Here is a 17,060-nt window from a genome sequence, read left to right on the forward strand (position 1 = left end):
TGAAAGGTAGCTTATAAAATACCTTGTCTGGTCCAACTCCTGTCTAGACACCTGAGGTGCATTAGGAGCACAGTATACTTCAGGAACATCATATTTATACTCATCTTCATGGTTTTCATCTGGTTTTAAAAGCAATGCAACGAGACAGCAGTGGAAGTAATATAAGCATGCAAGGAGATGCTAGGTGTATGTATATCAATACTAACAAAAATGGTTGGCTCTGCAATTTCTAAAATACCCGTTTAAGGCAATTTTTTCTATAATTTTATCTTTGATTTTTTTTTAAATGTCAATGAACGTTTGAGACTAGGCAGACCAAAATATATTCAAGAAGTGAAAATGCAGTTTCAATAGGACATCACTAACAACTCCCTCCTCCAACTTCCATCCCCAGTCCCTACTGGAGGAGAGCAGAAAGTGACAAATATAAACAGTAGGACGACTGTGTTGAAGGAAATTACCTCCCAGAACCACTGGCATTTGGCCAACTCTGAGACATTCATCCATTTTCTCCTTAGCATGACTCATGGGGAAGCATGGAGGTGGGAGGAAGAAACAGTGAGAAATAGCAAGTCGACCAAAGACAGACAGCATCAGAGCGAGAGACAGAGCGAGAGACAGAGCGAACCTGAGAGAGCGAGAGAACCTGAGAGAGCGAGAGACAGAGCGAGAGCGAACCTGAGAGAGCGAGAGAACCTGAGAGAGCGAGAGACAGAGAGCGAGAGACAGAGAGCGAGAGACAGAGAGCGTGAGACAGAGAGCGTGAGACAGAGAGCGTGAGACAGAGAGCGTGAGACAGAGAGCGTGAGACAGAGAGCGTGAGACAGAGAGCGTGAGACAGAGAGCGTAGAGCATGAGACAGAGAGAGGACATCTGAACGTTTTCAACCTGTGATAACGGTAGGTGATGCGAATCCAAACCAGGGGCTCATCCAACATGCGGGGACAAAGGAAATTCCTCAGCATGGAATGCACCGAAGTGAGATATTATTAGGCAATTATTTTCACAAGGGGAGGGCTGCCTATGACATTTTATGATTTTGGAGGGGTTCTACGTATATAAAAACGTGAGCAGGGACAAGAAAAAAAGCTGCCACTCAAAAGGAGTCTGAGGATTGAGTTGTTTGGTGATGAACAGCACTGTTCATCCAATGCGCAAGGTATTGCGTGATTGAAAAGTAAGGATATAGCAGCTCTGAATGCGATGCAAATGAACTGGACAAACTAAAGGAGAACACACAGGCTTCTGCGTTAGCTGAAGGTAAGAAAGAGAAACTCAGTAAAATCACTTACTGTTTGTTCATAATTCTAAAATAAATAAAATAATCACAAATCTACAGAAAATTGTTAATGTGTTCAAATAGTGTACAATTTGTGAGAACTTCTGAGCTTTGTTCGTTCTAACGTTAGACCATACCATTCCAGTTCACGTCTAACAAAACCAGTTTATTTTTGCTAAGACCCTGAAGTCTTTTCTGTTATCAAGTGCATTTATAAAAAGCCTTTGAAGGCCCTCACAGACAGAGGTGCACCGACTGTTGTAGACAAATGATAAAACAGTGACAACTTAAATAGGGAGAAGCAGTTTGTTTCTAGGGAGCGGCTTCAACAAGCGGACTAGAGGCTAAGGAGGGTCAAATCATTTTTCTACACTTCAAAAAGACTCTTGAAGTATGTCCAAATTAAAAGGCTAAGATAAATTGATAGAAAAAAACATGTACATTTAGAGAATGCAATGAATATATTTAGAGTAATATTATTGCCAATGAAATAATGACTTTGACCTAGAAATATGAAAGGGAAAAAAGCCACTAGGATATGCAATAAATAAGCAACGTTTTAAGTTCCTATAAACACTACAAAGCAATAGGGAAATTAAGGAAATAAGTCAATTAAAATCGCATTTGAAAAAAATTAAAAATAAGCTTAATTAAATTGTATGTTCAAAATTAAACCATGCATAATTTAATATTAGTTCTATGTTTTTTAAATGACATGCAATGGTTTTAAACCTTACGGGTTAAAAGTTGTTTTGTAAGTTAGTTTGAAAACTACAGAAATAGACCTAGAATGAACATATTAGCAGTAGATTTTCTTTTTTTGCAAACACATGCACACAAACATGCCAGAGTTAAGAATGCAAGCACTGATTACAGCTGATATCTGCTTCCTTGGTTAATTGTTTAGCCATGAACTGGAACCCACTACTAATGAATATACAGGAAAAAGCCATAACATTTGTTACCATAAATGTCACTCATCATTAAGTCTTCAAACTGAAGCTAACGTCCCCTTCAGAGCAAGGGGTTTAACATTGTGGATTTTGTTTCCTTTTAAAACTTTCAGTAAAAACTGGTCTGTTCTAGGGAGTACACAAACCAAAAGACATCGGCGCCTGGACTACGAGTCAGACAACCAACTCCTGACCTAACATCCCCTTTACTGTGGTGGTACAACCTGTGCTTGGATTACTGCCTGGAACAAGCTTGAGGCGACCTGTTCAGTTCTGGAGCGGCGGGGCTTTTTCGATTGTGACGTGGCCCTTTTGGTTTGTACGCTGAGTCTGAGGATGAGCCACCGCCCTGTGTGCTGGCTCTGAGCTGCCCTCCACTGCCCTCCCCCGTGCCTGTGGGACCCTGTGACCATGCTGGCCAAGCCCCCTGAGCCAGCCAGAGCAGAACCACGACCCGCGCGCCCAGGTCAGCCATCCCTTCCACAGCAGGATGTCCCAGCCAGATGCGGTCCCGCTGGGGACCAACGGCTCGGTGGCCGGAGCTCAGCTGCACTGGGCTGCTCTGCTCATCATCATGGTTATCATCCCCACCATCGGAGGCAACATCCTGGTCATCTTGGCCGTGTCGCTGGAGAGGAAGCTGCAAAACGCCACCAACTACTTCCTGATGTCCCTGGCAGTGGCCGACCTGCTGGTGGGACTCCTGGTGATGCCCATCGCCCTCATCACTGTGCTATACAGTAAGTCACCCCAACATGACTGCCCGTTTGCCATGCCATGAGAAAGGATCCCTTCACTGGTACATTCACTTGAAACTCAAGACACTGCTTATACTAAAATCTACTGGTCCTACAAGTGTGAACAGTTCATAGAACTGTGACCCGATGATTGTCTCAACATCATTCTAATTTAGAATGATTCCCTTCCAGCCTCAATACGGCGACATATTGCTGATTCAAGTGAAAAGGCTGGCCTAGGACTTATGCTTAGCTCCCATAAATTAGGTCTAAATAGCACAGTCCCCATGGAGTTGCCATTGTAAAGCTGCTGTCAGTCGAGAGCCCCAGGAAACACCCGAGTGCACCGGTTCAGTAAATGTGCATTGCAACGCAGAAAGCCATTACAGTAGGTTGCCTAAAAGTGGAAATTGGATCGAGCACACTCATTTGTTGACAACAAGAATTGTGTTCATCATTCGTTAACAGAACAAAGAAAATAGGCATGCATATTTACGATAATTCAAGAGCACTAGAGTTTAATAGGACACCAACAGAGATGCTGCTGAATCTCCGCCAGCTATAAACAAATTATAGCAGATGACAAAAACACAAGATAGTGGACAATAAACAAACTACTTCCTTTGGCTATGTAATCACGACCGTAGCACAGCCCTATCAGCTACCAATGATCATGATGACCCAATTTCTGCACGACTTTCACAGACAATTTTCCAAATCACAAACCAATCTTCCCGAAAGCAAAAGTCATGCTTTCAGAAAACAAGCACTTTCTTTGCATAAGAACCATATGTGCCGTGCAAACTGCGGGCATGAGGCAAACTGCTAAGGGGGGGAAGCTGCTTCCTTCCATCACATCTTAATGCAGTCGTCGGGGCTCGACGCATGGAACGGAGGAAATAAACAAAGTCAAAGCCATGTCCTCATGCTTATCATGTCAGACAATCCCCGTGTTTTTTTCCGAGGGTCCTAGTTCTAAATCTGGAGAACATGAGCAGATGGATTGTCTTCAGTGACCATAGTTTATAGTTGACAAAGGGCCAAGACTAAACAGCTAGTGGCTTTTGAAGAGAAGTAGCCTTTGTTCAGAGGATGGAGTGGGGCTGTGTGTGTGTGTGTGTGTGTGCGAGTATGCGTACGCATGTGTAAGAGCACACGGAGCTCGTCAATGTGTGAATGTACGGAATGGATGCAAAGTACGACTGTGCAGAGGCAGCTGTCATTTCTCTCCTGGCTGGAGACAGAGCACACAGCGGGGGGGTCAGGGGGACATAAACACACATAAACAGAGTTTAGTGCTTCACGCTGAGCCTTTAGAGCCTTTCGGCACGGTGGGCCAGTTAAGGCGTGTGTACATCCAGGCCGGCGGCGCTAAGAACAGTGTGTGAAGGCAAACGGCGAGCGAGCGAGGGGATCAGTGCTCACATCCAAATAATACAAGACATTTACCAGAGGACAGGGACGACATGTTGTAGCTACATGTTATATAACCACAGTATCGTGACCGCTAATATACCACTGCCATTAAACCTAAGACTCTCTAAACTCCAAATAAAACACAACTACATAGCGTAGAGAAAGTGCCAGCAATTCATGGTTTTTGAACATTTCTCCACTTTCTTCTGTGTCTGGCTGGATAAATATCTCCTCTCCATCCCAAGCCCTGGCTGCGGGGGAAGTGCCAGACTAATCACAATTAGCCTAGCTATTGCATCAAACATCCAATATTAATGAGATGGTGAACCCAATCATAGTTAGACCTTCCTCCAAAATTAAACCTTTTACTGAGAAAGAGGGCATGGCTAGTGTACAATTGATGTCTGTAAGAGCTCTAAGAAGTCCTGAGGTCCTTTTCCACATCTGCCTAGCAGATGAATTTAAGGCTTACAGTCAACACCTTGAAAAATTAAATCGTTGCACTGTTTAAAAAGGCGCACTGTAAACTGACTACACTACAGAGTAAACCTAAATATACAGCTGAATAAGTCTCGGGTAACCATAGAGACCCATTAAGAAAAGCTATTTGAAGGATTCGGGCAGGGAGGCGCCTACCCTAGTGCCATGTTTGCGAGGTAGCACGACAAGATGTGTTTATATTGAGGACAGAGATAAATGCTTACTTAAATATGTTTGGGCCTTGGGACAACTGGGTCACAAGACCTGACATTCCAGAAACGATGTACATTTTTCTACCACCAGAGTGAAAAGTAGATTGATGATTTAGATTTCACGAAATAGTCCACCAGCCCATAAGTGTCACTATGGTCGATGCTCCTCTGAACCAAGGGGATGACAGAATATTCTTACCCTTCTTCACTAATGAGCTCAATACTGTCTGTTTCAGAGAGAGGTCACGCTTTTAGAAGGCATGCCTCGGTCCCAGACTCACCCAGTCTACCCACACACAACAGGTAGGCATAGATATATTTCCCACTCAACCAGAGCTGTCTTTTAATTTAGTCTTTAACCATAATTCGTCTGGAGAATCCTGGGTCAAAACATGATAGATTTAAAGCTTTTGAGCCACCTCCAGAATATCAAATTAGTGCTCCAGTGGAGAGCTTAAAACAAGAACAATACAATTTATGAATAAATGCTGCCTTAAAGGACCTCAGTGCAAACAGAAAACTCTGGAAGTTCTTACAGCCTTCAAAAAACACAAATTATTTACTTTCATCTGTGGGATATCCATTGTCCAACAAAGAATCTAGCAACACTACATGACCAAAAGTATGTGGACACTTGCTTTTGTCGACCATCTCATATCAAAATCATGGGCATCAAATTTGAAGTTGGTACCCCTTTTGCTTCTATATCAGCCTCCACTCTTCTGGGAAGGCGTTCTACTAGATGTTGGAACATTGCTGCGGGGACTTGCTTCCATTCAGCCGCAAGAGCATCAGTGAGGTCAGGCACTGATGTTGGGCAATTACGCCCGGCTTGCATTCAGCGTTCCAATTTATCCCAAAAATGTTCAATGGGGTGGAGGTCAAGGCTCTGTGCAGGCCAGTCAAGTTCTTTCACACCAATCTCGACAAACCATTTATTTTTGGGACCTCGCTTTGTGCACAGGGGCATTGTCATGCTGAAACAGGAAATGGTCTTGCCCAAACTGTTGCCACAAAGTTGGAGGCACAGAATAGTCTAGAAGGTCATTGTATGCTGTAGTGTTAAGATTTCCCTTCACTGGAACTAAGGGGCCTAGCCCGAACCATGAAAAACAGCCTCAGACCATTATTCCTCTTCCACCAATCTTTACAGTTAGCACTATGCGTTGGGACAGGTAGCATATTCCTGACATCCCCCAAACCCAGGTTTGTACGTCGGACTGCCAGATGGTGAAGCGTGATTCATCACTTCAGAGAACAGGTTTCCATTGCTCCAATGGTGGCGAGCTTTACACCACTCCAGCTGACACTTGACAATGTGATTTTAGGATTATGTGCGGCTGCTCGGCCATGGAAACCCATTTCATGAAGCTCCTGATGAACAGTTGTTGTGCTGACATTGCTTCCAGAGGATGTTTGGAACTCAGTAGTGAGAGTTACAACCAAAGACAGACAATTTTTAAGCGCTTCAGCACTCGGCTGTCCCGTTCTGTGAGCTTGTGTGGCCTACCGCTTGTGTGGCCTACCACTTTGTGGCTGACCCGTTGCTGCTCCTAGATGTTTCCTCTTCACAATAACAGCACTTAGTTGACCGGGGCAGCTCTAGCAGGGCAGAAATTTGACGAAATGACTTGTTGGAAAGGTGGCATCCTATGACGGTGCCACATTGAAAGGTCATTCTACTACCAATGTTTGGCTATTCAGATTGCATAGCTGTGTGCTCGATTTTATATACCTGTCAGCAACTGGTGTGGCTTAAATAGCCGAATCCACTAATACGGGTGTCCAGAAAAACCATAAAACAATTGATGGCCAGGTGAGTGTTTAAGATTTAGGATGAGTTTACAGATGCACTCGGAGTGGATATATATATATATTTTTTTTAAAGGATTCCCATATAAAGTATGGAACCCCTTAAGAACTGTGTGCATGTCTTGTGTAATCAGAGAGCCTGACAGACATCAATGGCGCAGGACAGAGCGTTTATACCCTGGTATTTGCTGGAACGGGGACATTTTCTAAAGTAAGCAATAATAATTATGGTTAAGACAATAATACTCAAAAGACAGCCCTTTAATAAGACAGTACTAAAACAAAGCTGAAAATGCTAACTGGCTTTCTCCCACTTTGGAATGGTGACCTCACCCTACACTAGAGGTTTGTAGCTCGGTTTTCAAAGTATTCGCTCTCAGAGTAGCCTGCAATGGCTTTATAAGTTTTACTTAGAAATGTGGCCTTGGATGGACACCTCTGTAGCATTGGCAACACATATAATGGACAAAAATATAAACGCAACATGTAGAGTGTTGGTCTCATGTTTCATGATCTGAAACAAAATATCCATGAATTTCTTTTCATATGCACAAAAAGGTAATTTCCCTCAAATATTTTGCACATCCCTGTTAGTGAGCATTTCTCCTTAGCCAAAAGAATCCATCCACCTGTGGCATATTAAGAAGCTGATTAAACAGAATGATCATTATTGGCATGCTGGCTGCAGGAACGTCCATCAAAGCTGTTGCAGGAGAATTGAATGTTAAATAACTAGGCAAGTCAGTTAAAAACAAATCCTTATTTACAATGACGGCCTATCCCGGCCAAACACGGACAACGCTGGGTCAATTGTGCGCCAGGGACTGTAGTGGCACCTCTTGCACTGAGATGAAGTGCCTTAGACCGCTGCGCCACTCAGGAGCACATATGTCTGGTGAGTATGCAGTCCATGGAAGAATTGGGATATTTTCAGCTTCCAGGAATTGTATACAGAGCCTTGCGACGTTCTCATAGAAAGCAGCTGGTTTCAATTGGGACAAGTTACAAAGGAATGTGCAATTTTGTGCATTATTATGCTGAAACATGAGGTGATGGCAGATGATGAATGGCACAACAATGGGCCTTTGAATGCACAGAGATACCGTGATGAGATCCTAAGTGCCATCAATAAAATGCAATTGTTTTTGTTGTCTGTAGCTTATGCCTGCCCATACCATAACCCCACCATGGGGCACTCTGTTCACAATGTTGACATCAGCAAACTGCTCTCCCACACGACGCCATACAAGCTGTCTGCCATCTGCCCCGGTACAGTTGAAACCGGGATTCATCCGTGAAGAGCATATCGAAGGGGAGCATTTGCCCACTGAAGTCAGGCAAAAGGTAGGCCTTCATTGTAAATAAGAGTTTTGTTCTTAATTGACTTGCCTAGTTAAATAAAGGTTAAATGTAAAAAATATCACCCATTGAGCATGTTTGGGATGCTCTGGATTGACTTGTACAACGGCATGTTCCAGTTCCCGCCAACATCCAGCAACTTCGCACAGCCAAGAGTGGGACAACATTCAACAGGCCACAATCAACAGCCTGATCAAATCTATTCGAAGGAGATGTGTCGCGCTGCATGAGGCAAATGGTGGTCACACCAGATACTGACTGGTTTTCTGATCCACGCACCTACCTTTTTTTTTAAGGTATCTGTGACCAACAGATACATATCTATATTCCCAGTCATGTGAAATCCATACATAACGACCAATTTATTTATTTCCTTACATGAACTGTACAGTTTTGCATGCTGCGTTTATATTATTAGTCAGTGTACATCTTCAGAAACTTTGCCTGCAGACAGATTTAAACTCTGGTCTAAGCACATAATATCACCACATGTATAGAACATGTTGAGTGTATGAGCTTATTCCCATAGAGAGAATAGTTTTTCTCTTTGTCCATGTTAAGTAGACAGATGCTAGGAATTACAAAGGGCCCACAAAAATATACTCTTAGAAAGTCCCTATCAAAGTTTATTTAATTATAAACAAAAATATATAATAATTAAATACGGAGAAATTGCAAAATGGTGCATCAAGCTGAACAAAGCACCTGAAATGGTGTGCCGTGGAACCCAATAAAGTGGGTAAGGAGTGTCCATTACAGTCCGAGAGCGCATGTAAAACATGAAGGGAGGACACTCAAATATTGTGTTTAAGAACCATTTCTTCAAAAGCGCATTTATTTTATAATTGTATACGAATATGCAATATTAGAAGTAATACTTGGATACAAAAATAAATGTGACGTATTCACTAATGCTCGAGTTACGAAGTACAAGCAATCAGCTAAAGGGTTAACACTAAAGAAATCATTCAACAACAGGATCTTTCACAATGCTGATGTGCAATGGGACATAATCCAGCCCAACTACTCGCTAATTTCACATCCGAGACCCAGGATAAACAGTTCTGGAGAGAAGGGTGCTTGAACACATCTACATCAAAAGCATAGAGCTTTCAGCTCCATACACAGTCATAAGAGAAGCAGCTCTGCGGTGAATTCATTCTTTACTAAAATAAACAAACAGAATTCACTACATCAGAGTTGGTTTTAATCCACTATTGAAGCGTATCTCCCCAACGCTGGTGGGGTCAACAACACAAGCTCTATTTAGAATATAATAGGCGTGCGCTGAGGACATATCAGTACAATTTCTGAACAAAAATATAAACGAAAGCTGTAACAATTTCAAAGATTTTACTGAGTTACAGATCATATAAGGAAATCAGTCAGTTGAAATAAATTCATTAGACCCATATCTATGGATTTCACATGACTGGGCAGGGGTGTAGCCATGCCCTCCAAGGCCCACCCACCTGGGAGCCAGGCCCACCCAATCAGAATGAGTTTTTCCCCACAAAAAAAGGGCTTTATTACAAACAGAAATCCTCAACACAACACTTGAGAAATGTGATTTTTGTGCGCATGGCAAATTTATAGGATCTTATTTCGGTCCCATGTTTCATGAGCGAACACTTCACATGTTGCGTTTATATTTTTGTTCAGTGTAGTCCTGTTTTCAATGGGAATAATACAAATAGATTGCAATTTAATTCCAAGTTGTTAAAACAAAATCATCTTGACTTAGTCACTGAAATCTAAATTCAAATTGGCTTATTTGATGTAAGGTGAAAACATAAAAGATTCAGCACCACAGTAATCAAGTTTGAGAACTGTGTTCTTTTCATCTCAAATGGTTCTGTATTGGCCTATGAGAACAAATCCAATTCTTGCCATCTTTTTTTCTGTTTCTCAGATTCCGGGTGGCCTCTTCCGGAGTTCCTCTGCCCAATCTGGCTCTTCCTGGACGTCCTGTTCTCCACAGCGTCCATCATGCACCTGTGTGCCATCTCACTGGACCGCTACATAGCCATCAAGAAACCCATTCAGCACAGCCAGTATAAGTCCAGGTCCAAAGCCATGGCCAAGATAGCAGTGGTGTGGCTCATATCCATTGGTAAGCTGTGCTGTTTTTTTTGGTCCTGTGTTGACTGCTGATATCAGGAGCATTCTGCAATGTTTCTAAAGTGATAGCTTGATCGAAGTACTTTAGTCTATATCATTGCAGTTCAATTCCTTAGCATCTGTGGCAAGCCTGGTGGATAGTCAGAAAAGAAAGCCGGATGCAATAAAAGCAGAAGCTATATCAACTTTCACATACAGTGGGGGTGAAGTTTCTAGGGAGGGAATGCAACACATCGTAACAGTAACAGAGCATAAGAGTGATAGCAGTCAAAGGTGACCTGTGGGAAAACCCAGTAAACGATCCTGAAAGACTTGACCAAAAGAAGCATAAAATGAAAAGGGAGGTTATAAGATTGAAGTATTCCTCCAGGAAGGAAATTAATTTCACATCACCACAAAGCTGTCTATACTCCCTTCACAGAACAGCGCAAACTGGCTCTAAAACAGAATAGAAAGAGTGGGAGGCCCCGGTACACAACTGAGCAAGAGGACAAGTACATTAGAGTGTCTAGTTTGAGAAACAGACGCCTCACAAGTCCTCAACTGGCAGCTTCATTAAATAGCACCCACAAAACACCAGTCTCAACGTCAACAGTGAAGAGGCGACTCCGTTATGAGTAGGTGTTCTAAAACGTTTGACTGGTAGTGTATATATTTTAATAGACTGAATTTGAGGCATTGCAAGACAAGACAATGCGAGATAAAGATGACCATGTTATCACCTAAACGCACGGTTCCGACTGTCGGTCTGCCTGACCCGCTCTCTTTGCTATTAATCTCAGTTTACTTTGCTATGAAAGATGGGAGTGTGTGTTCAAATCTTAGGTCTGTTGTGTGTAGAATAGCTTAGCCTTCTCATTGATAGCCCCTACCTTAATGAACTCGAAGGGCCCCTGATCATTGCATCCATTTGCTTAGCCTATTAGACTATAAATGAGGTGCAGATGGATCTGAAACACTGGAATCCTCTTCTCACAGGGCATATTTCATACGAGGGAATTCCAGACTCAAACTGGTTTCCCATTTTTGGCCCAATGTAAGCCTAGACCCAAATGTCATTTGCCATAGTCCAAAGAGATAGTTTGACAGTTGAGACAAACATCGTTTTATTTTCCTGATTGATGATATTACTTTAGAGTCCTCTGCCCGAGTCTGTATTACTGATGACTGGCCAGTGAACCCTCGGTATATAAGCATACTGGTGTGCTTTTAATGATCTGTTATCCGTTAAATATTAGCTTTCCAGTAGGAAATGAAATTAAACCCCCCTATGCTCGTTAACATCGTCAGCCCAGACGGTTCCTCTGGCTGAGGCATTTGGGAGACTGCGGTGTGAGGACTTGGCAGAGTTTAGCCTGGCAATAGTGGTAGTCATGGAGCGTTCGGACATCTTCACAACAGTACACCCCTAGTTTTCACTCAGGGCTAGGTTCTACACATTTACTTTCTTTCGCTGAGCAAAACCAGATTGCTTTGAGTTACAGGGGCAGCACTTAGACACCGCGACTGTGGAAGAGTGTCTTTGTCCAGGGTGTGTGTTCATTGTCACTGTATTATAGCTGGCGATATATGGTTAGTTTATTGGATTGTTAAGCAAAGAATGAGAACTTCCAGGACTCACAGAAAGCAGTTTTTCTTCCTAACCCGTTGCGCTACCTCTGCTGTCCTCAGTTGTGAAAGCATGAGGCTTTATACAGTTTTATACTCCGGCAACATCAAAAGCAAAAGCAGATATGAAGATTTCATGTCCAACAATAAAATGAAAAAAACAAAAAGCAGCATAAAGTGGAAAACTAAGCTGTGAGAAGATACTGCATCTACTCCCAAAACACATTGAATCTCAAAAACACCCAAGAGTAGGATGCAAAGTTTGCATTGATGATTTGTTTAACCAAACTTCTCTCTCTCTCTTACACAGGTATCGCAATCCCCATTCCCATCAAGGGGCTGAGAAACTACCATCTTCCAAACAATGTCACCTTTAACAGCAACCACACCTGCCTACTGAAACCAGACAGCTTCCGAGAGTTCATCATGTATGGCTCCATGACAGCTTTTTTCATCCCTTTAACCATCATGATGGTCATCTACCTGCTCACCATTCAGGTGTTGCGCAAGAAAGCTTTTCTGCTCAGGTCAAAGGTCACCCAGCGCTTCACTCGGCCAACAGTCTCCACAGTCTTCCAGAGGGAGCAGTCCATGGCCTCTCCCACAACTGAGAAACATCCAGGAAATCCCACCCCTCCTACCAACCCCATGACAAGTGAAGATATCCCCATCCGTCGCATGTCCACCATGGGCAAGAAGTCCATGCAAAACCTGACCAATGAGCAGCGTGCCTCTAAGGTGCTGGGCATCGTCTTCCTGCTGTTTGTGGTCATGTGGTGCCCATTCTTTATCACTAACATCACCTCTGTGCTTTGTGCGAGCTGCGACGTCAATGTGATCGGCCGTCTGATGGAGATCTTTGTGTGGGTGGGCTACGTGTCATCTGGTATCAACCCGCTGGTCTACACCCTCTTCAACAAGACTTTCCGCCAGGCCTTTACACGCTACATCACCTTTAACTACAGCCGCATCAGTAATGGGCCAGCCAGCCATACAAGGGAACAGCATGGCTGCAGGAATCTAACACGGATCTCCTTCCGTTCATCTGTGGCAGAGAACTCTAAGCTGTTCATGAAGCGGGGAATGAAAAACGGCATCGGGCCAGTGTGCTATCAGAGTCAACTGAGCCGAAGGCAAGCACCAATACAGTCCTCTGGCAGCGTTCTACTGGACACCCTGCTCCTTACCGAGAATGAGGATTGCAAATCCGAAGAGCATGTCAGTTACTTGTAGGCCTTTCGGAAAATGCAGTCAGCAAAAGGGAAACAATTAGAACCAGAAAGTCACATGTAAGAGGCACCCAAGGCTTGAGTTGTGAGCTCCCCAGGGGATTACCTTCCATGAGCATCACGTGGATTATTTTCTATTCAAGAAAACAGTGTGCTCTCAGGGGGAAAACAAAAAGGAGACGTCGATTTCTGTCAAACAACTAAGTAGGCCCTCTGTACAGAGATAGCTGAACATTATGCGTAAAATGAGACATCAAACAGGTGTGTTGAGGTGGTTGCCCTCAATAAAAGATAAGCTGACAAGGGTCAGGTCGGATTGTTCCTAAGAAAGCCACACGAGAAATACATAAGGAATGAAGACCTATGACTGTCTGGAAACTCTCTCAGTGCATACAATGTGTATTCCAATGCTAATCCTGTCACCTTGGGCTATTTAGTTTTCTGCTATGGACAATTTCCATTGAGGAGATGGCATTCTTACCTATTGAGAGGACAAACACTTCACCTTCACATAAAATAGTTTATAAATACCACCCATTTTAATTGCAATTTTTTGGTAAGTGCTTTTATGAATATTAACAGATTTATTGTATAGTCACAGGTCCTATTTTCCCAAACTGTTATAGCATCCAAATTGATTATTATATATAAAATGCAATAAAGACAAAACCTTTGCAAACGGGAAGATTGTAAAATACAAATGTATAGCCTACAGATGGATATGTATTTAGCATAAAATTCCTGGTTCATAAATTGATAAAACTGTGCTTTGCTAAAAGAAAAGCCAAAAGTATGTCTTTTTTTTTTTTACAGTTCTTAAAGGGACAATCAGCAGTTGAAACATTAAAAATGTTATCCCCATCCCTGTTCCAGTAAAAAGCTGAGGGATGGATCTGGAGAAATGTAACCACTCAAATTCATAGGCAGAGCTATGGATGCAAGGACTGACCATCTATGATGTTCAAACTACTGTTTTAGCCACGTTTTGAAGCTATAAACAGGGTCTTACATTGACTATGCCCGATGGATCTCGTCAGTCACTGGCCCAGTAACTTTTCAGCGCATTTTCGTGTTCCAGTTCAACATTTACCCGCTCTACCACTGAATACTACACGCGATAAAGTCATGCCATTTGTATTTCACCAATATGATTGACCGTTCATTGAAGCACCACTTGTTCCCGCAAGTCACAACTACAGCACATTAAATAAAATATTAGCCGACGCCAATGGCCTTCACACAGCACACACACGAGCTGTCCTGAGCAAAATAAATGGTCATTCATCCATTCGCTGAGCTCCTTTACTTTAGGGAAAGTGATTTACAACCTTCAATAGTGAACATACAGTACTAGCAATATGCTGGCTACTGTTGATAGTCTGCTAAAAGAAAGCTGCAAAAAGACACCTAGCCTGTGTCTTGGCTAGCCTACTGTAGCGAGTTGATATATTTCGGAATGTTTGTCTTAAAGGGGCAGTGTCCTATTTTGGGATGTAAAAAAATCATCTCAAAATGACATACTTTAGAATAAAATGAAAGCATTTAATACAATTCTAAAGAATATAGTAATGACTTGCATTGCAAAATTATATTACACAGCTTTATAATAACTAGATGTAGCCTATTAATAGCTGAATAGAGAGAGAAGCATGGCAATCTACAGGCCCCAATGCATTTAAAAACTACACCATTTTCTGGCAATCATCAGTTTTTATTGCCAGTAAGAACTTCTGGAGTACAGACCCCCAGAAATCGTCCAAATAAAAAACATTTTTATGGAGGCATACTTAGACAAAAAAAAATGTGACACTGTAAATGATAATTAAGATTGTTTAAAATCCTGGAGGTGAATGTTGGAATTAAACAAAAGACTTTGCAAATGAGCAAAAGGTGTGTGCATTAAGGAAATCGACGCCAGGCTCAAAGAAACCTGTCTCTAATAAGCGCCCGTTTTGTTCAGTGATTTAAACAAATAAACGCCAAGGCTATTAAATTGACATTTTACAGTGGAATAGTTTTACGTTAAATACTCCAGGCCACAAGATGGCAGTAGCTTGTGCCTGCTGTAGCTAATGTAAGCTAACTAGCAAGCTGTGCTAATTTTGTTGCTAGCTAGCTAGAATTTTTAGAAAGCCCTTGTTGATACTACATTGACATTTTTGTCATTTATCAGAGTATGTTGCTATGGCATCAACAGCCCATTCCCACAGGGTGCATTGCGAGATGGTATTTGAAGGACAAACAGAGTTGAAAAATTTGGTACACTGTTTAGATTGAACACATCCAAGTGAAATATATACTTTATCATGACGATATAAAACGGATGGATGTGTTCTAGACAAGTATGCCCATACCATCCATTGGCCTTTTGGCAATCTGGAGTAGAGGTCGACCGATTATGATTTTTCAATGCCGATACCGATACCGATTATTGGAGGACAAAAAAAGCCGATACCGATTAATCGGCCCCGAGTTTTGCGTAAAAAAGGAAGTAGTAAGGTAGTGAAGTATAGTAATAGTGGATATATATATTTATATATATATATATATATAGATATATATATATATATTATATATATCTCATACAAACACACATTTTGTAATAATGACAATTGCAACAATACTGAATGAACAATGAACACTTTTATTTTAACTTAATATAATACATAAATACACACACGCACACAGCTCTGAAGTGACAATGATACTGAAGAGTCTCTTAGGAGACAAATACTCTCAACTGTTGAATAAAAATAGAGTTTAAGTTACCTGTATGAATGTTGAAAACAAAAAACTTTATTTCTATATGCAGGAAATCCTATTTTAATAATGGCATGGTAAGAATTGACAACCAAAGTGCGAGTCATAATTCCCATGACACCTTTAGCAAAATCTGAAAAAGCGGTTCCTTCATTTATTCCATAGGGATATTTTTTAGATTCACTTAAAAATAAGGTCTGTGTTTCGTGTAGGCTTACATTCACCGTGCCATTTTATAAACTGTGTAGATATCCATAGGACAAGGTAACTGTATCAATATTGGCTAAATATAAGCGACAGAACATTTTTTTTGTAGAGTGGATTTATGAAAAAATGTTGACAAACGTTACCTTATCCTAGTGAGATTTGCACGGGTATCAAAATGTCGAGGGTTTAAGCCTGCACGAACACAGACCTTATTTGAAGTAGATCAAGACATTCTCTATGGAAGACATGAACGGTAAAAATAACGAAGAACCCCTTTTAAATTCAGCCGCAAGTTTTTACAGGAATTGATAACACGTTGAATATTCTCTTCTAAACCATATACCCTTTGACTAATCCGGAAACTGTCACCTCGAAAACAAAGGTTATATTTCGCCGTTCCGCTATTGTTATTTCGTAACGGGTGCATCCATGAGTTCTAAATATTCCTGTTACATTACACAACCTTCAATGTTGTCATAATTACGTAAAATTCTGGCAAATTAGTTCGCAAAGAGCCAGGCGGCCCAAACTGTTGCATATACCCTGACTCTGCGTGCAATGAACGGAGGAGAAATGACACAATTTCACCTCGTTAATATTGCCTGCTAACCTGGATTTCTTTTAACTAAATATGCAGGTTTAAAAATATATACTTGTGTATTGATTTTAAGAAAGGCATTGATGTTTATGGTTAAGTACACATTGGAGCAATGACAGTCATTGATTGATTGTTTTTTATAAGATAAGTTTAATGCTAGCTAGCAACTTACTGCATTCGCTAACAGGCAGGCTCCACGTGGAGTGCAATGTAATCAGGTGTTAGAGCATTGGACTAGTTAACTGTAAGGTTGCAAGATTGGATCCCCCGAGTTGACAAGGTTAAAAAT

At 41.7% G+C, this 17,060-nt stretch overlaps 2 protein-coding genes across 5 annotated transcripts in view; one reads left to right on the plus strand and one right to left on the minus strand.

Moving 5' to 3' along the window:
- LOC111975550 (26S proteasome non-ATPase regulatory subunit 1) overlaps positions 1–17,060 on the minus strand; it is a 102,536-nt gene that overhangs the window by 53,890 nt on the left and 31,586 nt on the right. The window lies entirely within an intron of this gene.
- LOC111975551 (5-hydroxytryptamine receptor 2B) lies at positions 449–14,423 on the plus strand. 2 transcript variants are annotated; one of them, XM_024003887.2, is made up of 4 exons: positions 449–1,260; positions 2,346–2,972; positions 10,161–10,361; positions 12,288–14,423. In XM_024003887.2, the coding sequence occupies exons 2-4, from the start codon at positions 2,723–2,725 to the stop codon at positions 13,208–13,210; spliced, it is 1,374 nt and encodes a 457-aa protein (XP_023859655.1). In that variant the 5' UTR covers positions 449–1,260; positions 2,346–2,722; the 3' UTR covers positions 13,211–14,423. The 2 variants fall into 2 exon arrangements, with proteins under 2 accessions (XP_023859655.1, XP_023859656.1); XM_024003888.2 differs by having other exon boundaries at positions 449–899.

Source organism: Salvelinus sp. IW2-2015, linkage group LG16, assembly GCF_002910315.2.
Source record: "Salvelinus sp. IW2-2015 linkage group LG16, ASM291031v2, whole genome shotgun sequence".
Lineage (NCBI taxonomy): Eukaryota > Metazoa > Chordata > Actinopteri > Salmoniformes > Salmonidae > Salvelinus > Salvelinus sp. IW2-2015.

Coding starts and splice junctions, on each gene's coding strand:
- LOC111975551 (XM_024003887.2), top strand. CDS start 2,723: ATGTCCCAGCCAGATGCGGTCCCGCTGGGGACCAACGGCTCGGTGGCC. Junction 2,973..10,160: donor CCTCATCACTGTGCTATACA/GTAAGTCACCCC, acceptor TCTGTTTCTCAG/ATTCCGGGTGGCCTCTTCCG. Junction 10,362..12,287: donor GGTGTGGCTCATATCCATTG/GTAAGCTGTGCT, acceptor TCTCTTACACAG/GTATCGCAATCCCCATTCCC.